The 25,509-nt window shown below is 39.2% G+C and overlaps 1 protein-coding gene across 2 annotated transcripts in view; it reads left to right on the forward strand.

Annotated features, from left to right (window-relative positions):
- The first annotated feature begins 4,790 nt into the window (after positions 1–4,790).
- EPM2A (EPM2A glucan phosphatase, laforin) overlaps positions 4,791–25,509 on the forward strand; it is a 38,887-nt gene continuing 18,168 nt past the window's right edge. The window contains exons 1-3 of one of the 2 annotated variants that reach the window (XM_042825741.1): positions 4,976–5,062; positions 8,938–9,075; positions 17,824–17,998. In XM_042825741.1, the coding sequence (XP_042681675.1) occupies positions 9,039–9,075; positions 17,824–17,998 (212 nt within the window). In that variant the 5' untranslated portion in view covers positions 4,976–5,062; positions 8,938–9,038. Of the gene's footprint in view, positions 5,063–8,937; positions 9,076–17,823; positions 17,999–25,509 lie in introns of both variants that reach the window. The other variant, XM_042825732.1, reaches the window with a different exon arrangement.

Here is a 25,509-nt window from a genome sequence, read left to right on the forward strand (position 1 = left end):
AGAGTGTGGTGGGCATGGAACAGGTCCCCAGGGCACTGGTCACAGCCCCAAGCTGCTGGAGTTCAAGGAGCACTTGGACAATGCTCTCAGACTTTGAATTTTGGGTGGTGCTGTGTGGAGTCAGGAGTCAGACTCGATTTTTATGGGTCCCTTCAAACTCGGGACAATCTATGGTTCTGCAATTCTGTGATTCCCTGGTGCGGATGTCCCACGAGAAATAAATAAGGCTGGCCTAGAGCATCCCTCCAAGAGCTATGTGAATCACTTTGCTTGAAGCAGGAACTGAGCTGCATTCTGGGTTTGTCTGCAACGTTTGTTGGTATCTTGAGCATTGATTAAACTGATACAGCATACTGAAAGGGCCCTCTGGTGAAATATATTGGGACTTTCTAGTGCTCCTCAAACATTTCAGGCTGGGAAGGATGCAGAGATGGCTTGTCATTTTTACTGGATTTTGAAAAACAAACCCACTAGAACAGTTATTTCTGTGTTACTGTAATGTTATTGCATATTTATGCTGCCCAGTTACTGTTAAAAAGAAGAAATTATTATTATTATTGTAAGGAAATAAGCTACACAAAACTGCAAACATGATAAAAATCTCCTGCAGTGTCCCATCTATCATTTCAATATTATTTTCCAACACAATTCCTGAAATGGTTAGTCATGCTACAACTTCTTAGCTTAGCCTGCATAAAAGGTTGCTATTAGCATTAAGCAGCTAAAACAGTAAATGGAGTTATCACTCCTCTGAAGCAGCAACTAAAATGAAAAAGTTGGAATAGCAGTGTTTATCTGGTAATAGGATGTTAAAGTATTTAAAATTCTTTCTGTCTTCAGATTTTACCACATAACATACATGGATTTCTTTTTACAGTGTGCTGCCTCTTTTCTATAATTAGAGAAAACATTTACAAATCGCAATAACTCTTTCTCAATATCTGTACAAGAAAGAAAATGACCAAAAAAGGGAGTAAAGTCCAGTCTAGGAAGGAGCACAGCTAATCTAAACATCAGCCAAAATGTGCAATTGGGGAAAAAAGAAAAACACATCTAAATGTCATCCCTTCTCCAACCAGATCCTTTTGATATCTGTGTTTTGGTTTTGTTTTTCAATCTCTGCCTTCGCTACAGATTTCCCTACTTGGAAATATTATTGTTTGAGATCACTGTTCAGCAACAGCAGATAAAGCTGTGCCAGGCAGCAAACAGGCCCAGGGTGTAAAAGTTTACAATCACTAAGGAACATACATGCTACAGACAGAGGCTGCCTTACCACGGAATTATTCAAGTTCATCTGCCACTTCAAAAGCGTCCATTGCCATGTTCTGTTCCTATATTTAGTAGACACTTTTCAAATAAGAAGACTGTGGTGAAGATTCAACTTAGAAAGCTGAATTGTGGACTGTCAAACTTCTTGGTTAGTGTCCTTATCATAATTTCAGCTAGCAATTCTCCCTCTGTAAGTAAGGAATTAACTTTCCAAGTTTCATGAACGTAATAAGTTTCAGAACTCTGAGTTCATGAAACAATTGATGTCAGGAAGAGACAGTATAAGAAATCATAAGGATTTCTGTAGCATAAGAAAAACACAAACATCACTGCATTGCCATTTACTATTAGATTTGTGGAAGGCCTAGGCACACAGAGCTGCAGCTCTGAGTTTAATGCTGCAGCCTACAGAGCCATCAAGGACACAAAGGCACAGTATCAATTACCAGAATCAGATGGGCTTTTTGACGGAACCATGCTAAGTTGGAATGGGGGACTTAATATAGCAAAACCAGGGAATGGTCCTGTTGACATTTGTGGCTGTTGAAGATCACCGGCTTACAGGAAAGACTTTTAGGTTTGAGAACAGTGTTAAAGACTGCAGGGAAAGAGTGCTGGTCATGTGGTATAAGGATAAGGTATTTTGGCAAAGGAAATTTGTTTATCATTACTTCCTTTGGAAGCTTAGGGTCATGCGTAAAACTAAATTTAGGCTGATAGCAATGGCCCAAAAGTGAAAGTATTTTTTCAATTCCTACAATATCCAACTACAGTAGCACATGTATGCTCTCTATTGCCCTTCAGCCTTTGACTCTTTGATAAAACACCAGTTTAGAGATGAGAAATCCACAGACCACTCAAAACTGGCAGTGAACCATTTACTTCTGAGCTTGAAGCCAAACCTTATGGTACTTACACAGTCTTACTTACATAGTCTTAGATCTAATGATGACCCATATCATCCTATGTCTCAGATCTAATGATGACCCATATCATCCTGTCTACAAACCTCACTCTGTCTACATCTCACGTTTTGGTAGTATCCATCAATAAAAACTTGTTTTTCTATCCCTGCTGTTCCTGACCCATAGAACTCCAGAGTCACAGCCAATCTCCACTTCTAGCTCTTATCTCAATCTTGCAGGAACCAGAAATAAATCACTTTTCAGTCTTTCTTGTTTTATCTCTCAATGTTAGCCCTATATCTATATTACAGTATAATAATCACAGTCAGAAAACCTATAGCCACCTGAGAAACAATCCAGTTTGTTGAAAATCCAAGACATTCAGTCCTCACCAGTTTGCCAAAACTGCCCCTCATTTTTTAGGTATAGTCTGGTGACCCACAACTAATAAACAGTAATCTACCCCTCTCAGCCCCAACGCTTATCTTGAGTGGGTTTTTGAGGAAAGTGCAGGAACTCAAGCATGCTATTTTTAAACTTAATCCAACAGCTAATGTTGGTGAGTACAAAATGAATTATGGTGAAATATGGAGAAGAAATGGACTGAATTATTTTTACAGCTAGTATTTTGCACAAGAATAAAAATATATTTTTTATTGCTTCACTTGCAGGTCTATGATGAGGGTTTGGTACATAAAGAAGTTAAGCTTTCTTAAAGGTACATATATGTTGCTGGTCTTTTTACATTAACAGTCAGGAATTAAATTATCAGATGCATTGCTGGATCATGCAGCTTCTTAGCTCAAATGGTGCCTGGAATGAACAGCTGCATATCACAGAATTATTATGGTGGGAGAAGACCTCTAAATCATTCAGTCCAGCCATCAACCCACTACCACCGTACCACTAACTCACATCCTTCACTGCCACATCCACCCTCTTCTTGAACACCTCCAGGGATGGTGACTCCAGCACCTCTATGGGATTTTATGTAGACAGAAGCTGCTTTTAGGGCTACTGTCACACTTGGGGTAGAAAATCTAAGTTTATTATTACTCTCTGTATTGCCCATAATACTAACATGAAAGTGTATGCTACAAGGGTAGATATTTGAAAGACAGTTATGAGATAGATTACGGGTAGCTTGACTGCAAGGTTGAGCAGAAACAAGGATTTTGTGGAAGAAAGCAACAGGGCTAGGAGAAGGGCTGGTGCTAACAGAAATGCATGGAGGACTGCCAGAATCCCCTTCACTTTGGTTATGTCTGGAACAGTGGTGGCATATCACTTACAAAAGTTGAATCAGGATCAGTGAAAATGAGCTCAAGCATTCTTAAAAATAAATTTGGCAGTACATACTCTTCAGTATGTCATCACCACTGAACACAGGAAACAAGCAGCCACCTTTTGAGGCAGGATTTCTTTTGATTCACTGAAAGGCCTTCATCCTGTTCCCAGAACTTGACCTAAATAAAGTTATTACTTCTCTGTTTCTGTCTTTAAATGCTTCTGAAATGGATGTATTCAGACAAGGACTGTCGTATAAATGGTTGGATCACATCCTTTCCCTCAGTCTTTGCAAGCCCTGAATATTGCTACATGTAGGAGTTGCCAAATTACAGCCAGAAGGGCAAGCCAGAATGCAGGCAAGACAGAGCTGCAGAATTTTTAAAGAGCTGTCTACCACCTGCTGCCCACCCCCAATCCCTCACATTTCTGGTCTCACTATGGCTGGTGTCTGCCTGCCCACAGAGAAGGTATAACTATCCTGACTGCTAAGCACGTTACTTGGGACCAAACCTTGAGACTGTTTGTAGCGCTGCAGGTATAGCAGTGATTTAATGAGGTGTTTGCTGTACTAAATTAAGTCTCTCCAGAGTAATTGCAGCAGTTTCATTTAACAAAGCAGTAACACTTGCTAAAGTCAATATATGTAACGTGCAACCTTTTGCAACCTCAGTGCATTATTTACCTGCTGAGATAAGAGTTACAGATGCATTGAATACCCCGAGTTAGAAGGGGCCCACAAGAATCACCGAGTCCAACCCCTGGCTCCACAGAACCCCTCCCAAAATCAGACTCTATGAGAGCAACATAAAACAACTCCTTGAACTCGGGGCCGTGCTCACTGTCCTGGGCAGCCACTTCCATGCCCACCGCCCTCTGGCACAGAATCTTTCCCTAACCCCCAGCTGCCTGTCCCCTGACACAGCTCCATGCCGTTCGGTCAGAGGGTGGGATAGGTTGAGTTGGGTAGGGTAGGGCACAGCAGTTCAGCAGTTCAGATTTTCTGCCTGACTACTTTTCTGCCTGACCGCTTTAGGACTAACCAAATGTTAAAGCCTATTAATGAGGTAATTATCCTAAGGTCTCTTGAGCACTGACCAACCACCTCGCTAAGACCCTGCTCGAGTGCCTGGTCAGTCTATACCTAAACTCTGAGAGTGAAACAAACCCCTAACGCGCGGGCAACTCCCAGACGTCCCCACCAAGTCCCAGCCGGAGCGCCCCGCCCGCCCCGGTCCCCCCGCCGGAAGTGAGGGTGCGGGGCGGCCCCTGGCGGCGGCACAGCTTCACTCCCCCACCCCGTTGCCCGCTGTCCTCGGCCCGGGCACGGCCCGCCATGCTGTTCCGCTTCGGCGTAGTGCTGCCGGCCCGCATAGCGGAGGGCGGTGGCGCGTTGCTGGTGGCCGGCTCGCGACCAGAGATGGGCGAGTGGGACCCGCAGCGCGCCGTGCCCATGCAGCCGGCCCGGCCGGCCGCGGCGCTGGCGGCCCAGGAGCCGGTTCTGTGGCTGGGGGAGGTGCTGCTGTCGGACGAGGACACCGCCAGCCCTTTCTGGTACAAGTTCCTGCGGCGGGAAGGCGGCCAGCTGCTCTGGGAAGGTAAGGGCGGGGCCCGCCGCTCCGCCCCGCCGGAGCGGGCAGCGCGGGGTGGGGGTGGCAGCTGTTGTAGTGGGTCGGGCTGGGCAGCGGGAACTCAGTTTCCATGAGCTGTTCTTGTAGATGCAAGGGTATTAAGCTGTAAGTTCACCTCTTGTCGCTGAGGATAGGATCAGACTTGGTGAATAGAAGGCAAACGATTAAAGAATTCACTACGTTTTTAGCTGGTTTTGTAGTCCACGTAGAGAATAGCGTGTTACAGAGCAGTTACTTCTCATCCTTTTCAGGGGTGCGGGTCACCCAGTTAAGCAGCCATTCTCAGGTTGCCCAGAGAGGTGGTGGGAGCCCAGTCCTTAGAAACAGTCAAGGTCAGGCTGGACGGGGCTCTGAGCAACCTGATCAAGCTGTAGGTGTCCGTGTTCACTGTGGGGCACTTGGACCAAATAGCCTTTAAGGATCATTTCCAGCTCAAATGATACTATGATTCTGTCAGAGACTGAAACCTGAATATCATCTCAACTATTGAGTTTGTTCTGGGAACGTAAAATTTACATCTTCAACCACTATTTATGTTGTGTACTAGTAATAGTTTTATTCAGTAGTTACAATAAACAGTATATTGCGCCTTAAAAAGCATTTTAATCGTGTCTTTCTTTTGCAGACATGCAGAAAAGTGAATTTAAGAAATAAAAATCTCAGCATCTGTCCCATGAAACAGAATTGGGTTTTTTGTTGTTTTTTTTTTTTTTTTTTGGAGGTGCCAAGTTCTATTGGTATATGAAGAGGTCTTCACCACACAGAATATAAAAACAGTATGTATTTTTTAAAAGTGTTGCAGACTGTTGAGAATCTGTAATTGTAAAGTGATGGTTACTGTTGAGTTCAGAACTATTGTTACCTCAAGGTGGTTGTCTATACCTGGGAGTACATTTATTAAGCATGGTAGGTTCTGTTTGCGCTAGTGCTGTTAACACAGTCTTAGAATTAAACTGTGTGGAATTTTGCTCTTGTCATTGTAAATGATCAGCAGTTTGAGTTAACTGCTTAGCTGGAATGCTAGAAAATAAAATGGAATATCACCCAAACTCAGAGAGGTTTTTTGTTTTGTTTTAATTTCTCTCATTCGTATCAATTATTTTTTTTCCAAAGTTGTTAGTTACAAAAGAAAACAAAAACAACAACAAACAAATGAACAAAAAACTCATTTGCTTAAATCCCTGAAATGTATTGTTTTTCATATAATAGATGAAGGGAGCTTAATGTTATTCTATCCAATAAAAAAAGAGACAGCAAGATGATGCTCATGCCATATGTTTTAATGATTTTATCGAGTTGTAGATGGAAAGACAGGTTTGGATCTCGTCTGGTTTTTATTGCAAAAATCACAGTTTGGAAAGGTGGTTTTGTTTTGTTTTGTTTTAAATAGAACATCTGCAGTTTTGAAGACATAGTTGTGAGAGAGAGGAATGCACAGAACTACATTTGCTCTAAATTCTTCGAATCTATATGCTGAGGCTTTCATATGTAACTGCAGAAACTCCTGTCCAGCTAGGGATGTGAAATAACACAAGTCATGAAAAATTGCTGTATTTAAGAAAAATACTTTTTTCTTTTTTTTTTTTTTCTTAAATAATACTACAGCACCATACAGTTTGAGTATAAATTTAGTTCATCTTCACAGCATTGAGTGTAATGGGAAAATGGGAACAGCAAATGAGGGTATTTGTGGAACTAGAAGAGTCAGAGCTGTGGGCCAGTGTTCTGTGGCTTTTGGGTTTTGACAGATGGCTTGATAGGATTATGAGGTAGGAGAGGAGGCTGTTTGTTTCCCCAAAGGGTCAGATGCTTACAGTGTCCCAGGGTGATGACATTCACTCTGGTGTTCACCTGAGGCCTGTGCCTTAAAGTCATTGGGCTCTTCTAGCTCAAGTTGTGATTTCTGCATGTGCTGTGGTCCCAGTAATGTTTCTTTGGGAACGATAGTTTGCTTACTTGCAGTGAGTTCAGCCAAAAGTTCTTCCTGATCTTCAGGAAGATTAAGCGTATTTATAGCATAGTATTTATAGAAAACCAGTTGATGATGTTGAGCTTCAGAATCTGGAAGAGTTTTACTCATTAGAAAGGTAAAGGGATGTCCATACTATCTTCTTTTCAGCTATATCCTTTCTTTATTTCTGTACTCTGTTTTTGGTGTAGATTCTTCAGAGTTGGATTTACGCATCTCTTTCGGTCTGGAAAGTAGAAGAACATTATGCCTAATGTCAAAACCAAACAAATACAAGATGGAGCTTATGGTTGCATTTATTTGCTTATTCATATGAGTTAATGCTTGAACACTAACAGTCTCCTTTTTCTGTGGTCCAAATAAACTGTAGGTACTATGCAGGATAAATGTTCCATAAATCAACAGAGGAGATACTAAGGGTATGCCCCAAACTGTTCTGAGATGCTGTAATGTGGTCTCTTGGCACCTTGGCTTTTGAAAAGGGGAAAATAAGATTTTGATCCGTGTCCACATAACCATTAGTTTGATGTAGTGAGTACTTGCTTGAAGCTTGACAAATGGTACAGTAATACCGGTTAAGGTGAAGGAGCACAATAAACCTGGTTTCTAGCAATTTGTGTACCTGAACAGGGCATTATTCTGTACAAAAAAAAAAAAAAAAGCCAAAACCACATTATTTTTTGGGGTAGATGGTTCTCTGTGATTTCTTAGAGGCCCAGAGTTCAATTTAGAAGTCTCTGGCTCAGTATGTTGACCCTGGTATGGTCCTCTCCAGGGAACTGTGGCTCAGTGACTTTGTAGCTTCTCTTTATTTTGACTTTGGCTACTCATTTTCTAGAAAAAGTGGAAAAACCAATTTGTTGGGTAAGCTATTTTATTCTAAGAATTAAGTAACTAAGGTTACTTAAGGCTTAAGGAAATGTACTTTGATACATGTTTCTGTTAGAGCCTACCATGTTACAAACTTCTCTCTCTTTAGACACATCATACCTCACCTTATTTTTTTTATCTATTTATATATATATATATTTTTACACTTTTTTGCTCTTTCTGCTACTGATTTCTTAGATGCCTTCTTAGTTTGCTGGATCTGCCTGCTCAGCTTGGTGCTGCAGGAGCTATGTTAGCTGTCTGGGGGCAAAGCCTGCGGTGCTGCCCCTGAGCAGTGCAGAGCAGAATTCAGGGTCTGTTGGGACTTCCCTGCCAGTGGCAGAACTCTTCACAGCAGCTGTTCTTACAGCTTAGTCCAGCTGCTCACAAAAATAAGCAAGTTATTTTTAAGTAAGTACTAATTCATTTTTTAGAGCGCAAACATGAAGCTGTCTTACTTCTCGGTTAACGTTTTTTCAGCCCTCTTAATGGAGCTGTTTTGTGCGGCTCTGCTCCCACTGGGTGTCGCCATTTTACCTGTGTATAGCTGCATACAGCCAGGGACTGCTTCTCGCAACTGCTCGCAAATCTCATCATCATTTACTTGAGCATCATCTGTTCCACTTTTGAAAATAATGCAGGGTTTTATTTCCTTCCTCCATTCTCCAGTCTTGTTGTTATGAAAATAGTGTCCAGGAAGGAACAAAAAGCGCAGTAGGATGTTGGTTGCTGAATAATTGTGTAGAGCGTGTGTTTCATTCATGTGAGTCTGTTGCTTCCTGCACCATGCTACATGCTCGGGCACCTTTCAGATGTGAGGAAACTTTGTTATGAGTAAAACTGAATAATTTTGAAATCTGCTTCTGAATACAGCATGGTGAATGGAGAGAAGCTTTTGTTTACAAAGTACGGTAGCTGCTGGTCTTTTATTCTTCAGCTCTCTCAACACACATAATGACATGATGAGTAATAAGTTTTTTCTTCCTTTCTGTCTGTATGTCAGCGTTAAGCAACTTAAGCTGAGCAGTCCACTGGAGATGTATAAAGCAATGGAGAGTTGCCCAAGAAACTGCAAAATTAGAAGAGTGAAAATAAGTATGTGCAATGGTATTTGCCAAATCCATACACATGACTTGGACAGGTATGTGTTGTTTCCTACCCACAGTGATAACTGCAGGACAGCTCTGACTGCTGTGAAAGGCTATTAAACATTTGTGATTGTAATGATAAAATTAAAATAAATGTATTGTTTGTGCAAATGCCTCACTTACCATTATTGCTGTCCCTCACTTCACTCCTTGTCTTCACTTCTAAGGGACAGCAGCATTCAGTGTGGGTCAAGAATTTATTTTCAGTGTTGAAAAGCATTGATCAGTAGAAAGAAAGGCAAATGGGATAATCTCTTGCTTAAGATTTTGCCATGGTTACAGTGTTGATGTAGCTTGTTTCCTGCCTATAATTTCGTGATCTATTCTGGTTTGTTATTAAATAGCAAACAGTAATATACAGTACAATATAATAGGGAATTTCAGGGCAGTTAAAGTCTTCTACATTATGTATTTTGTTATTACCATCCATTATTCTATCATTGCATTTATTTAATTCTTATTTCCACCATCTGAGAAGTGTGTTTATTTCATGACTGAAATTCCCTTCGAGTTGCTGTTCTGTGGCTTAATCTATATCATCAGATTGGACATTTGACTAAATGTCCTTAGTATAGCAGCAGCTCTCACTGTGAAACACCTTAAGCAGTCTTAGAGAAATGAAACAGATGTTTTTGAAATTTGCCTCAGAAAGTTTTTATTTTCTCATTAAAAAAAAAAATCTTGTTGATAAACAGCATTAAGTGCTGAAGAGGGCTTTCTTGTATACCATCTATTTGTAATTTTGTGATAATTAAAATCTATAAAAGAATGTTTCTGGGGTAGGCTAACAGACTAAAGAAATCTTGATTTAAATCTGGATTTTAATAAGATTTTAAACTTATTTTGTTGGTTACGTGTATCAGTCCACAAAATGAGAAATTGAATCATCTTGATTTTAGTCTCACAAAAAATAAACTCACCATGAAATGGTCTTCTGATTTTTGGATACTTTTAGGGGATTAGCACATGCAAGGAAACATTTCTGAAAACCCAACCAGGCATGAACAAGGAGTTAGTGAGCTAGTGTGGCAAATTAACAATTTTCTTTTGAGCACCATTATATATTTAAGCAGTACAAGAAATATACCTACTGTTTTCTGAATCTAAAGGGAGGACAGATTAGTGACAACAGAAAAGGTATTAAAAAGCAGAGTGGGTGTACCTTTATTAAGCATGCAAGTAAGGATTAGTATGTGAAATACAGAATTCAAATGTGTTCTTGGCAGTATTTGTCTGAGATATGAAAATAAAGGCCAGCCATGCAGGGGCTTTGCTTGGATTCTTGAAAGATGGGACTTCTGTCTAAGGGTCTGTGACAGACTCAGACTGGGTAAACCTGTCTGGGTAAATTCCAGGGAAATTCAGCTTCTCATATCTCTGTTTTTTAGCAATCAATAGCAATTCAGACTTGGTGGGATTGAGACAGGTCATATTTCCAGATGTGGGAGGTTGAATGTCTTTCTGATGGACAGTAGAGGGACTTCTGTGGCAGAATCTGATGTAAAGGATAAGTAAATCTGAATATTGCAAGTGTAGTGGTGGAAGTCCAGTTACAGTAATGTCTGATAATGACATTGTACAGCAGCATAAGAGAACTTGACGATTTTCTCCACTGTCATATAGATATGAAAGGTAAGGAACGTAGCAAATACTTAGGCTTTTAAATCCTTCATTTCAGAAGTTTTTAAGTGTTTCCTTTAGTTCCCATTGCTTTATTGTTCCAATAAAGCCAAAAAATAACAACAACAACAACAACAAAAACCACCCAAACTTCTGTTCCTTAATACCTCTCCATTTCCCTACATCAAGAATATTTATATCACGTCATATCATAGAATGGCCTGGATTGAAAAGGACCACAATGATCACCTGGTTTCAACCCTCTTGCTATGTGCAGAGTTGCCAACCACGAGAGCAGGCTGCCCAGAGCCACATCCAGCCTGGCCTTGAATGCTTACAATGTTATTAAACTCTTCCAGTGGAATTTCTAAGCATGAACTTGAGGTATTCCTTTACCTTGTTAAAGAAGAGTTAGTTTAATATTTCAGGTTATTTGTAGTATTTAAGTATAGTTAAAATTTGAGTCATGCAAAAGTTACGACAAACATTAGAAGAAAGTTTTTGCTCTCACTGATTTGAAAGTAAGTGATCTGAAAATTACCTGACTATGGATCCAAGTTGAAGGAGGGAAGATTTAGGTTGGATGTTAGGGGGAAGTTCTTTACAAGGAGAGTGGTTAGGCCCTGGAACGGGCTGCCCAGGGAGGTTGTGGATGCCCCGTCCTTGGATGTGTTTAAGGCCAGGTTGGACGGGGTCCTGGGCAACCTGATCTGAATGTGTGTGTTTGGTGGCCCTGCTAGGCAGGGGGGTTGGAACTACATGATCCTTGAGGTCCCTTCCAACCCGGGTGATTCTGTGATTCTGTGATCTGTGACTACTTTCTTTTTGGATTTGTTCATTGCCATTGAAGCTAATGTGTGTATCCAAGTCATTTAAATAGCCCTGTGGTTTTTCAAAGCTGGTGGTGAACTGAGTAGTACGCCGGCCTTTTTGGACTTTGGAAGTTTGGAAAAGGAATTCATGTGGTTTAGGATCTGTCTAAGGCAAGAATAAGATACACAGCACTTCTATAGCCATTCTGTGCCTTGTAGTTTCTACATACCCACTTCCTTCACATCATAAAGCATAAAAATTAAAACGGCTACCAAGTAGCAGCACAACAAGCTGGTAGCTGGCAGGACTGTGGCTAGACAATACATGAAACAGCTTTGCTGTAAAGCCACTGTCTGCAGAGACAGTGGAAGAGTTAATCTTACATTTTCTTTGTTCATTCATGTGTTTTTCTTCAGGACACTTAATGGTGTTGAGAAATTTTGTCATCTTAGATTTTGCTCATTATCTTTTAAGATCAAGCTGATAATTTTACCGTTGTGACTCTTCCAAATCATGATATAGTCTGTGTGCAATTTTATGAAGATGAATATACTGTTGCCATTTTGTTGCATTATGTTTTTTTCATACCTGCAGCACAGCTGTAATACGATAAAAACTGCAAATTTTTCCTTGTGTTCTGTTACTGCTTGCTGTTAGTTTCAATCTCAGAAAATTTTCTTCTGGTTCCTACTGATCTACTTCTGATCCTTGATCTTTGGACATCTTATTCTTATATCTTCTTTTGTTTTTCCTTTGTTTTATTCTTGTTTCAGTCTCTCGCCAGTGCCGTTTTTCAGCTACAAGGGGGACTTTTTAAAAATTAAAATGATAATAATAAATGTTTGTTTGTTTGTACAGCCAGCTTCTTTCGTATAGCACTTTGATCATCCTTCATATGCGTTAAACCAGAAGCCATATGTGCAGTTGTGCAGATTTGTTCAGAAGAGCACTCTGAAGCTCAAACTGTAAGCATGGCTGATTCCTTTGTTCTTTAGTAATTCCCTAGATTAGCAGATTCCACTGAGCAACTGTGAGCAGTAGAAAGAGCAACAAGTAGGTTACAAAACCAGTGGGACTTTATAACTTAGCCCTTAGAAACTTGTTTTTCATTTCTCTTTTTGATAAGCACTTTAGCCATGAAGAGTCACAAAACTGGAATTCAAACAAAATCATTCTAGACTTCACTGAAAGAAAAAGAGTGCTACGCTACCCTATCATTTAAACTAGGTCCTGTATCTCTGAGTTTCTCTTGTTCTTTAATTAGGAATGCCCAAATGATTGAATAACAAGAGGTTCTGTACTGTTTAGGTGATTAGCTCACCCTTTTTCATAGGTAAATTATACGTTTTTCAAATTGTTTTTTTTTTGCCTCCCAAAAATAAATAATGGAATCAGTGTTTTGCCACTTGAGGAAGAAAAATCATTATGATTTTTCATATATAGTTTGGCTGTAAAAACGTGTCCTTCCTATTGTGTATTGTCCTTTCTCAAAGTACATTTGTATTTGCCTTCTTTTCTCTAAAGATGAACAGTGGAAAGTGGATTTTATTTTGTTTGTATTTTATCTATGAAAAAGGAAGTTTAAACGTTATTTAAATCCTCCCAAATCATTGAGGATGCACAATATTTTACTGACTTTACAAATTAAAATTCCACTCAAATAATTGCTTTCTGTAAAAAGTACCTGAAAACCTGCCTAGCGATCTGGTGCAGGTTCTGTGAGCAACCTGTGAGAAAGTGGCATTTAGTTCTGAGACCCATTTTCTTGTTCTCTTGCAAATGCTGTTGTGGGGGCATACACCTACTCTGCTTGAGCAGATTAAGTGAGAGCTGTGATGATTTCTCACTCTTGGAGACTGCTGGAGTCATGGGGAGTTTATTCAAAGTAGCTTGAAGTTTTCATACAAGTTCTGGGTAAGCTTGGAGATAACAGCCAGTGTGAGGGAACAGTTGCATTTACATGGACAAAGGGTTCCTTTTGATGAGAATTTGCCTTGTATCCTACCTAAGGATTTTGCATTATGCAGTTATGCTCAGCACCAGCATGCTTCAAAGTGTTTTCCTACTAGCAGAATGAAGTCTAGAGTACCAGCTTGTAATTGGGAGCCATAGTCCTACATTTGCTCGATCTCTACATGGGACTGGCCAGTGGTGCAGGATTTATTGCTTGTGAAGATGTGATTTGCACTTGCAGTCCTGGAAGTGTATTGGATTGTAGTAAATTAAACCCAGGGTCTCCTTTGTTTGTGCTAGGCCACAGAAGGAATGAAGGCCCAGGCACACTCTGACAGGCAAGGTTGCTCAGAGTGATCAGATAGCTTTCCCAGCTTGTATTGTATGTCTGAGCTTCAGATACAAAGACTAAATTTCAGCAGTAGGCCTTTGGTGTAGCTAATTGATTTTATGAAATGCTTTGAGAAATGAGTAAGTAATACTTTGTGCTGCATGTACCGTTTCTGTTTGGAATGCTGCTGACTGACTTAGTGAAGTCACTTAGAAGATCTAATGTGAGCTGGGATGGAGGGGTTAAGTAGAATAGGAAGTTGATGTGGATATGAACAGCTTCAGTCATGAGCTCATGTCTAGACTCTGTGCGTGAGTAGTCTCATGGCACTTCTTTCTGCCCTGGCCACTTTTCTCTCTGGTGCTTAGGCAGGAGGAAAGAAGTTAAAAAGGGCAGCGACACATTCTCAGTGCACTCAGATTCAAATTCTGCTAAGCTTGATACCGTTGCCTTCATCATAGTTTATTTCCTTCCAAACCAACAAGCTACTAATCAACCACACTGTTCAAACAAACAACTGGGCCAGAGTGAGGAAGTAGTGGTCTTTTAGTTCTGTTACTTGTAGCTTGGAACAGTCCTATGCTGCAACTAGTCAAATCCAGAAAATAATTTTTTTGGCCTGTAGTGGCAAGAGAGGGGAGAGTGTTTCACATGCTGTACCAAAGTTTTATCCTGCCTCTGGTAGCCATTTTATTCTTTGCACACACTCCTCCTGTGCTTCTGAGAGGTCTTGAGCTGGGTCTTTGGAGTCTGAGAGCGATAGGGTTGATTGACTTTCTCATAAATGAGATGGAAGGAGCTTGCTGTATTAGAGGGTAAGCTGAAACTAAGGCATGCTTTGCCTGAGCGTACCATGAGGTTGAAGCACCTTGCTTCAAACAGAGGATGCTCGTGGTAAACAGTTCATAGAAACAGGGCTGGAGAAGGAAGGATTGAAGGTTGTGTAGTTAATGTTTTCTGCTCATCCCCCAAGCTGTGCCTGTTTTCATAGTTGAATGTGTTCTGCAAATGTATAATAGAACGTGTAACAAAAAAAAATGTAAGTGGTCCTAATTGTTTTCTATTTGAAGAACTGTTTATGATCAGTTAACTTGAATAAAAGCTGGATTTAATTGGCTGACTTTTATTTTTATATTAAATGACTCCGTGAGATAAAAGTTAAGAGATTTCAATCCCTTCTATAGGAGCTCTAAATTATCATTTCACATTTTGCCTCCAAATCTGCAGTGTGGCTGTACATAAAAAACTGTTTGTTGCATCATTGTTTCACAGCAACCAGAAAAATTAGAGTTTTCCTTTTGCAAACTCTGCTAGCAGATGCATAGTGTAAACTGATAAAACAACGTTCACTTTTCTAAAAACTTGTTTCTAAACTGCATCTTGTGAAGCAAGTGGTGGCAGGAAGCACTTGTGTGGGAAGTAGGATCTGTTGGGTGTTACCAGGGTAGTGAGATCTTGGTCGCTTGTGCCAAGAATTTCATTCTTTCATAACTCTTGGAAGAGGGATTTGGCATTTAGTGTTCTAAGCAACTCACTACAATCCTTTTTTTTCTTTCTTCCTTCCCCATAGTAATATTCTTTTAAATGTGGTTATTATTTTCCCTTCCTGTCTGAAATCATCTTGCTGTATTTGTTTTTGTATTCATTTTGTTTTGCAGCCACTGTATTTCAGTAAGAAAGGTGTTAATTCGTAGATTAGTACGTAATGTTAAGAGAAGTAAAGAGCTATGCAGTTCTCATGAAAAGTGCTATGAATGCAAGTTGTTATTGCATACTCAAGTATTAAAATGAAAACAGAAATACAGAGATTCTTGTTTGAATATAGGCCACAGCAGGAAGGTGATGTTGAGTGGTGCAGAAAAATCAACAGTGATAAATAACAGTTAAAGAAGGGAGCTTTTCAGAATGAGAATTGACAAAATCTGTGTAAGGAACAAATGAGGCAAATGTCTCCAGTGACAGTTTACTCCTGGCTTTGCTGTGTGTGATTGTAGGCTAGATAAGGAAATGAATCGTGGTGAAGGTAAAAAGATCACAAGGCATGGAGGCTGCTGCCATTTAAGAGAGTAGATGATAGAGAAGAAAGGAGGAAGAGAGCTGAGAATTGAAGCCGAAGGAGGAGGATGGACTATGGAACTGGCAAACAGTAGTGTGTGAGCCTCATGCAGAAGCAACTGGAAATGGGCAACTGTAAGGTATCTAGTGATGCAGTTGTGACCACAGATTTGAAGAGTGAGATTTCCATGTCTTCTGGGGCTTACTAGCATCTTAGGGAGAGGAGAAATTAAGAGGGGGAGAATGTGCTTTGATTGTCAGATCCACCTCTTCCCACACCTTGTTTAAGGGTTGGCAGTGCAGGTGAGGGCATCTCTTGCCAGAGATCCCTGCCTACCTGAGGTCTTCCAAAGGTAGGCAGCTCTTTACCTTTATTTCTGCATCCATGGCTGCAGCGTTTGGGCTCATTCTCGTTTTCTGTAACCAAAGACTTTGCCACCCTGCAGTTACTGTCCCACTATAGCATACAAGAACAGAAAGAGAAAATGGTCTTCTGCCTACTATTTTCTTTTTTCTTGGTTGGTAAGTAATGGTATTTTACAATATAATAAAGAATGCTGTATTGTATCTGGAAATGAGGAGGTTTTTTCAGCTTTATTATTAAATGTTTGTCTTATTCTCTAATCATTACATCTCCTAAAATGCTCTTTAGAAAATTTCTTATGAATGATGCTTGGAAGCATTTACATGATATTGAAGGCATTCCTGCAGGCATCACTTCACTCCAAAATGTTCTAACATTATTAATAATGTATAAGTGTAGCAAGTTTACATTAAAAGCAAGTCTCAGACCAGGTCATTTTTAATCAGTGCAACAATTCCTACATGGCAGTCAGTATTACAATAAATCTGTAAAAATGGAGAGGGAAGAATATACATGTACTGGACTTCTGGAGGCTAGATAATCTTTTCATTGCTGACATGAGCCTATTCATTTTAGATTGCTTACTGTGGCATGGTATAAAAAATTGGTTGCCTGTAATAAAGCTCAGATTTGATGTAAGATAAGTTAGAGGGATAATGGGTGATAGTGGATAACGGTAATAAAAATTTCTTACTTTACTCAAGATCATTTAAGGTAATAGTTCTCACTTGTTACAGGTGTAACAGTCTCTTTCTGGATCACCTTGAGGAACTTTTCCTGTATACAATAAGACTCCGAAAAGTACAAAGCAGTCATTTATTGGCTAGCAAACATAAAAGACAAGTAGAATGTAATGGGCTTCCAGGATAGGCATTAGCATGCTTGTGATCCCCCAGGAGGATAGCTGCAGAGTCTTTGCTGGCCAGGCAGAGCCTGGAGGAGAGGTGGTCTTCAGTGCTTCTAAGTTGCTGTCTTCCACCTGCTTACTTTTTCTTCCTGTAAGATTTTTATACCATTTATGTCAATGATTTTTCTTTCTAATCCTTGTCTGGAAACAATCCAGCCTTGACAGTCCTACCTTCTTTTTTGCACTTGTACCTCTCTTATCATGCATGGCTGTGCTGTGTATTTTCTCCAAGGTCTGTCTCATAGCTTAGCTCATTTCCTTGGAAGTCTAGGCAGGGTTATGAAGCTGTGCTGTATCAGTGCTAGACCTTGAATCACAGAAAGCTGAACCCTGGAGAGACAGATCACACAGCAGAAATGTTACATGCTGAGGTCAAATATTATCAAACATTAGATAAGGAACTTAAATGAAATTAATTATTCCTGAACTTCTGAGTGCTACAGTTCATTACTTGGGAACTTAATAGAGTTCTAATGTTGTCTTTAATTCATTCACTACAATTGATTGTAATGTTGAATGTTTTGAGGCCATACTTGTGTTCTGGTTTATTTCAGGTGTTAATCATGTGTTCTAGAAATGCAGCCTAAACAGGTAGCAAACACTACTTCTTGCCTTAAATGCTCAGTTTGCATCTCCCGCAGATCTTTTTTAAAATTTTCTGGATACACCACCTACAATTGTCCTTTCTTGTGTTCTAGGTAATGGGCCTCATCATGATCGAAGTTGTGTTTACAACCGGAGCAACATAGTTGATGGAGTTTACTGCCTCCCGATAGCACACTGGATTGAAGTGTCCGGACATACTGATGAGATGAAACATACGACTGACTTCTATTTTAATATTGCAGGACATCAAGCTATCCATTACTCAAGGTAAAAGATAAGTCTGAGACTTGTCTAGTGTCAAATATTGAAACAGGGAATCAACACGACATCAGAAAACCTTGAATTAGAAGCAACAAATGGCAGCAGTTCCTCAGAAAATCTGAACAAAGATTAAGCACCTCTTTGCAATTAGATATCGTGTTTTTGCAATAAAAAGGGGGGATTCTGTATTCAAGAACACCTGCAGCCTATGAGGAGCTATTAGTTGTGTCACATAAGAAAATGTTTATCTCTAAATGTTTTTTAGTAATTTAGTGTTCGTAAATATACATCTATATAATAAATGTGTGTGTTGGGGATTATTTTGCTGAAGTACATAATTTGGGGAAAAATACATAGGGTGTCATATTATTGCTTATGTGTGAAAGCAGTGGCAATTAGTGACAGCCCTTATAGGTATGTGTATGCATCTCAAACATAGTATGTGTGATCTCGTTTCTTTAAAAAAAAAAAAAAAAAGCTAAAATTTAAGGATGTCTTAGAATTTATGTTCTTCCCTGGAGTTCTGTAGAGTCCAACTGATTCCCACAGCTTTTTGAGTCTAGAAGACTAATGTAAGCTTGGATTCTTATAATCATAGCTTGTCTTTGAAGTACTGGGTTCAAGAAGTGCTGCTAGAGCCACTGCTTTGTGAGGGAAAGCAGAATGAGAAGATACAAAGACCTCCAAAGCATGCACTGAAAAAATCTGTCATGTCTCACTGCTGACTCACAAGTGAAGCCTGCTGGCCTGAATTAGGAGCCAGCAATACTTGAACTGAAGATAGTATGCACCCTTTGGGGCTGCACATAAAGCAGAGGTTGTGTTTAGAGCAGCAGCCTTAATACTGGTGGCTGGCAATATGCACCAAGGATTTGGGGATCATTTGTAATTTTGTCCCTGTCTCCAGTTCTGGATGTGGTAAGAGATTTTGATTAACAGTGGTTGCATTGCTGGCAACCCTGATATGGCACTTGGTGCTGATGTTGGCTATTGAGTGGGTTAATGATCCTAAAGGGTAACCTATTGTTTGAAGAAGTCAAAGTCTGTACTTTCACTGAGTCTTGGCATTCCTTTTTGTGAATTTCTCTGGATTACTCTTTTGGCTACTCTAGCTTTACTGTCTTGTCTCCTCCCTATGCTGTTTTGTTTGAACTCTGACAGAATGGAGCAGAATTTTTTTATCATGAGACTTGGAGTGAACAAGGGAAAGATGTTTTTTTTTCCACTTGGTATCTTTTGGAATATTACAGATTCATGAACACTGTTAGGCATATGCAGGTATGCATGTGACTTGGTACTGTTTCCTGGAGACTCCCTCAAGCTATGTAATACTCCTGACAGAGTGTTATCTGTATCTTAAGCATCCATTTCCAGCGTCCTGTCAGAGAAATGATCTCGTTTCCTCCAAAACAGAAACTTGTCAATCCCAAATAATCTTCACTTGGCAGAGAAAGTTTATGAGAAAGAGGAACAGCTGTCAGAAGGAGCATACATAAGCACCAAAGGCTAACTTATCTTCCTTCCCAGAGGCAGCAGTGATCCATTTAATACTGCCTTATCTGCATGCCTGTATGTTTCCAAAATGAGGCAAAAACCTGCAGGTTGCACTAAAGAATATTTTGAGTAAATTTTCTGTGTTAGGTAGTCATTTCCCAATGAGTATCTCCTCAGTTTGCCTCTCACATACACATATCTCCATTGCAAGACAGTATTATATATAAAGCTTCAGTAAGTAATTCTTATCTCATATCTTTCAGCTTTATTAAGTGAGCATATCTTGTAACAGGGCTATTACATAATTAATACTTTGAAGATACGTAGCCTTAAATGACTTTTTAGTTATTAACAGCTGGGGACAGATTCACATGCCCAGTCATTTTAACAAAGCAGCCTAATGCTATTGGCTAATTTTTTTTGTTTGTTTGAACAGTTAAAGTGAGCTGATAAAAATTCTTTTATTTTTTTACAGTGGATATTAGCATCAAGAAAACACGAAAAAAAACCAAACAACACAAGCAAATGAAACCAAAGAACGAGACCCTTTGTGTTGACAGCTGAAAGCTCGCTGTATGGTCTGGTCTTAGTTCCCTCTGAGATTATATTTTCTGATGTTATTAGGTATCAGTATTATGGGGATCTTTAGGAGCATGAATTCTGAATAATTCCACCAGCTGTAAGATCTTTATATAGCAGTGGTAGCTGGAAAGAAGTTTGTTATCAGGGAAGACTTTTGACATCGTACTGATCTGTTACACTAAATAGGATTGCTGTGTGCAAATCAGGTGGAGAGGAAAGTTTATCTCCATCAAAATGACCTCCCATGTGAGCTGCTTAAATGCTTGCCATCTGTCTAATCACAATGATTAAAAGTAGTTGTTCTTAGCTTCACTACCACCTTGTTTCTTCAAAAAACTTGTGCTTAAATTTTAAATGATATGTAGCATTATGAGATGTTGTTGGAAGTCATTCTGAACAATGCTGAGGCTGACAGCTTTGAGGAATCATACTTATCTTAATGATGTGTATGTACTCACTCCATAAATGAGTGAACTTATATTTAAATGCACATTTCGAAAACTCAGTTTGTACTGATCAATCAGGTTAGTGTCCACTTGTTTTGGAAATGTAATGATGTGCATTACTTAAATCTGATTCAGAAAAAATAACAGTCCCTTTCTCTTTTGTGTTAAGTATTAATGCAATAAGGACAGAAGAGTTAATTTAGGACACAGTCATTTTTCAAATAAGAGTTATTGTCCTCTTTTTCTGGGAGAAGATGGCTTCAGAAAATCTCTAAAAATGGGTCATTTCAGCACTGTTTAAATACCTTTTGTGAAAGATGGAATTTCCTAATTTGAAGGTGTTGCATGTCTTAATATTTATTAAAAAAACTCTGCAATTCTCAGAAGAATGGCTTTGTATGAGTTTGGAGAAGGAGTGACACCTGGAATATCAAACTCCTTGAATAATATGTTGGAGACAGTGATGCCTGATGACAGAATTTGGTAATAGGGGAAGGTGTATCAGTGAGAGGAAAGGCCTTCTAGTTACAGTTTTCTATTATTAGAATGATTTTATGTCCTTAATTTGGTATTTACTACCCTTCCACCTGTGAGAGTTGCTACAAAAGGATGGTTAGCAATTATCATCAGAATACTGCTTTAATGCTTCAAAAAGGTAAACAAGAAGCATCAGGATTTTGCCCAGGATTTTTTGACCAGGGCAAAAAATTCCTTATCCACTTCATATCTACACTGAGATTTTAGTATAGGTCAGGAGTGTACATTTTATGCAACTTTTCCAAATCATCCCTACTTACCACACTGTGCTTTATGTTGTAGAGAAGTCTAAGAACGAAGAGAGTGAATCTTGTCAGGTATAGCTAAACTGAAGCTTTATAGCTCTCCTGTGAAGATAATGTGCACCTGCTTGATTGACATGCTTCTTTAGTCTGGGCAGAAAACAATCTTGTTGGGTATGTTTTGCCTGAGAGTCACCGGAGAGAAGGGAATAATGTGACTTCATTTAACTAGTTGAGTTGCATTTACTGCTGTTTGAATGTTGCAACAATGTTGGGACTTATGAATTTAAAGGTATTCTTAAAGACATCTGTGGTAGGACTCAGTTTGAGGCTAAGTGACTTTGGATGTCTACTTAGAGCAGTTCAACTCACTGGAGACTAGGTGTCTACTTTGGAGAGAATCAAAGAACTGAAATGGTCTCTAAACAACACTAATTATGCTATGGTTTATAATTATACTTTAAACATGCAGTTAATTGTACCTTGTTGCTTTAAATTGAATATCTAGTGTCATTTGAGGTGGTCTGGAGTTTACTGTCAGTCCTCCAGCTGGTGCATTGCAGGAACATCATCTTTTATAGCTCTTTGGTCACATCTGTGAGTGCCACACAGATGTTCCAGTTGCTACAGGACATCTGGGATGTTAGGAAGGCTGAGCATGAACACTGAGCACTGCTGTGGCAGAGGACACCTCAGGTCTAGGAAGCTTCATCTTTCCCTAGCCTACATTAATGAATAATGTTCATCTCAGTTCAGTCTGAGGCCAGAATTACCTTTGAATTGTGCAACTGGAAAAGAGCACTTTTACTTGCTTTTTAATTTGGGGAGAATTTCTCTTCTGGCATAACTGTTTTTAACTCATTTGAAAAATGAAATACCCTTCTACGTTGTGTCATTCTAAAGTAAGTCTTTTATTACTGAATTATTTAAAAAAAAATAAAAGAAGGTTTAAAGAGGAAGCTGTTAAAAAAAAACAAAAACAAAAACAAAAAAAAACCCAAAAAAACTACAGTGCAGTGAACTATGCTACTGTAGTAGAAAGCTGCACTGATACTTTATGCCTACATTATAAACTAAGAGATGATGATCTCTACTGAGATTACAGCAATTAGCATTAAAAGTTGAGAGCTAGCTGTCCCCTGTGCCTGGAGAAGACTTGTGGTAACAATATTAGAGAAAAGAGTAAGAAATAATGAGCTACAGATCAAAAGTTTTCTATTGTATTCTAGCAAAATAATCCTGATTAAAAATACTTAACATAGTAGCAGTTTGTGCTTTGATTTCAGTACTGGAGGCTCTAATTGTGAAGTTATCTGGCCTTTTTGTACATTAAAAAATTAAAATATTCTAAGCCACGTTTTGTGACATGCATATCCCATAAATTAGGACATCTGACCACTTGTTTAAATTTGCTTTCATTATACCTAGCTATAAACTAGTCTGAATTAGATCCACAGTTTACTTATCAATGAGAATAATCTTTTATAAAATTGCTTAAAAATAGTTTTGAGGTTTTTGTCCCATGTATATCTTCAAGTTTTTCATTATCACCCTCAACCAGAGCTATGAAATGCTCTTACTAGTCTCTGGATGGAAGAAATCATTTCAAATCAGTGTAAGAAGTGATTTTTTTTAGCAGTTTTCTATTCAAGTTCTTGAAAATTTAGAATATATATAATGAGTTTATCTGAGGGAAGAGGAGCAGGAGCAAGAAGAGAACCATACTGTAAGCTCTTGGTAAGAACTTTAGCAATTTTTAAAGTCCTTGTCTGATTGTATTTATCTCTGGAGAGGTAGTGAACACACTTCTTTTTATTTCCTGTAATAGATATTAAAAAATAAATATAATTTTGTCTGTCAGAGGGATGGCATAAACTTTATGAGGTCTGTGCAGTGCCACTGCTGGATTGTCTACCTGGGAATGGCAAAAACAAAATGGAGTCATTATAAGGATCCACTTCAGCACAAAGCTCAGAAGGGCAGCAGTTGTTAGAGTGAGTTGCAGAAACCAAATTCTGTGTATATATGTAAGTTGAGCATGGCTCAGCGTGCTTAGAAGCAGCCAGGTGAAGTTGGCGAATTTCCAAAATTGCATTTATCACCAGGATCAAGAATTACATTGATTATATTAAACAATAGGTACTATATGCTGGGTGCAGGTGTACCTGGTAGGAAGTCTGTAGCTGAGCTGAACTGAGTGCTGTGACATGGCAGGAGCAGAGGAAGCTGCAAAGACCAGCTACTGTTTCATAGAAGTAAACTGTTTTGCTTCACCTGCTGAGAGTCTGTGACTTGCAGAGTGCTTTAGAAAAATAATCTATGGTAATTTAACTGCATAAATTCCAAACAGGACATGGGCAGCAGGACCCAAAGGGGAGCTTAGTGTGCTGTTTTGATAGTCTTGTGAGTCTTATCTGTTTGTTTTTTTTTTTTTTTTTTTTTCATTTTGCTGTTCATACGTGATATTTGGAACTGGCTTGACTGAGAATTATTTCTTTGGAGGAAGTGATTGTTCACAAAATGAGTATTTTGTTAATAAAATGGCAACAAACAGAGCCTGACTGTAGCTGGCAAGTTGAATGTTTTTCATCTGTCTCGTAGTGGGTAATAATTTCTTAAAACCACTTTTTAAATGGATCTTTTCATAGCTGTGTTGCTGCACAACATAATTTTCTACTCTTGTAAGAAAAGCTTAAAACCCAGGAGCAAAACCCAGGAACCCTGCGTGGAAAAGAAACCTGAGGAGTAAACATACTTATTTGTTCTGTTTTTCTCTCTGGGATAGAGCAGACAAACGTTGATAGTCTAGTGAGCATGAATTTTATGTGGGGATCACTGTTAGGGAGTAAAACCTATTGCTGCTTCTTGTTTCTTTTTCTGTTTTACTGAGCCTTCCTGTCCCTCGCCAGTATTTCTTCTGAGCCCTTTCTCAGCCCTTTCTCTTGCTTCTTTAGTCTTTAGCATTCAGGTGGTCAGTGAGAGAGTAAAGCTCTGCCTTTATTGGGAAGCAATTTGCTAGTGGTGCTGGCTGTGAATGAAATTGCTTGAGATGGTGAAATCCTGCTCCATTTAGCTCACAGTTAGGCTGTGAGCAGGGAGGGAGACAGCGCAGTGCTTTCACCAAAGAGGATGTCCCAGAGGTCTCGCAGATATTTATTTCTCATTATCTTTTACATGCATTTGTCAGGTTCGCTGTAATCACTGGTGTTTCTTAATATAGTTTATCTCAAGATAGCAGAAGCTTTTTTTCAAAACGTGAGATTGAATACTCAATTTTCTTGCTTTTTTTTTTTTTTTTTTTAATTTACCAGGAAGGTGGGAATTCAGATACTCAGATGTTTTGTTGTTATTGAAAGAATATCACTTAAAAAAACCCCTCAAAATTTACAACCAGCAAAACATTCAAACCAGGCACTTGGCATTTGCCATGTAGGCTGTCCCTGCATCACCCTTCTGTGGTCTTCACAGGTTCAGTTCCTGGACCAATCTAGCCCAGCATGCCTTCAGCTGGCTCTTACAGAGTAGTTAGAGAAGAATCTGAAGGAGTTTTCAGTCTCCAAATGGGAAGGGTGACACCACCAGATATGAGGAGTGCTCCAAAAGTAATTCCTCCTATTTTTTATGTTCACCCACGACATCACAGGCAGATGGTGGTGGTATGGCAGTAGAGGTTAAACCCTCCCACCTGTATTCCGTTACATATATGTGCTGTTTGACAGAATGGAATCTTTTATGGAAGCACAGATGAAGCAAAGGTGTTGTTTTCCTTTCAAGAGAAAATTGCACCCATTGACAATTATTGAAGCTTGCTGAACGTTGGTGCAGACAAACCAGTGGGTTTGCATTGGGTGCTGTGTTTCAGCAGTTGTGATAGCAATGTGAAAAGCAGGCCACATTTTGGATGGCCATGCATATTTTGACAAGGTTCTTGTTTATTGCTGGCAAAAATTCAAAGCTAATGGTGGTGACTATGTTGAAAAGCTGTTTTTTAGCTGAATATTTGCTCTATCGAATAGTGGTATTCTATTCTTTGTATCTCTTATAGTTTCAATAGATAGAAAGTGTTACTTTTGGAGCTACCTACTTAGTTTATTTCCACTACATTGTTTGGTTTTTACTTGCTGGGTATATACTGTAATTCTGAAACCAGCAACCTCGAAGTCATAATATCTGGAAAAAAAAAAAGCAAACAAAACAACACTGCTTTCTTCTTTCA

Source organism: Centrocercus urophasianus, unplaced genomic scaffold (assembly GCF_019232065.1).
Source record: "Centrocercus urophasianus isolate 14NV4802_14NV808 unplaced genomic scaffold, USGS_Curo_1.0 seq_10, whole genome shotgun sequence".
In the NCBI taxonomy this organism is placed as follows: domain Eukaryota; kingdom Metazoa; phylum Chordata; class Aves; order Galliformes; family Phasianidae; genus Centrocercus; species Centrocercus urophasianus.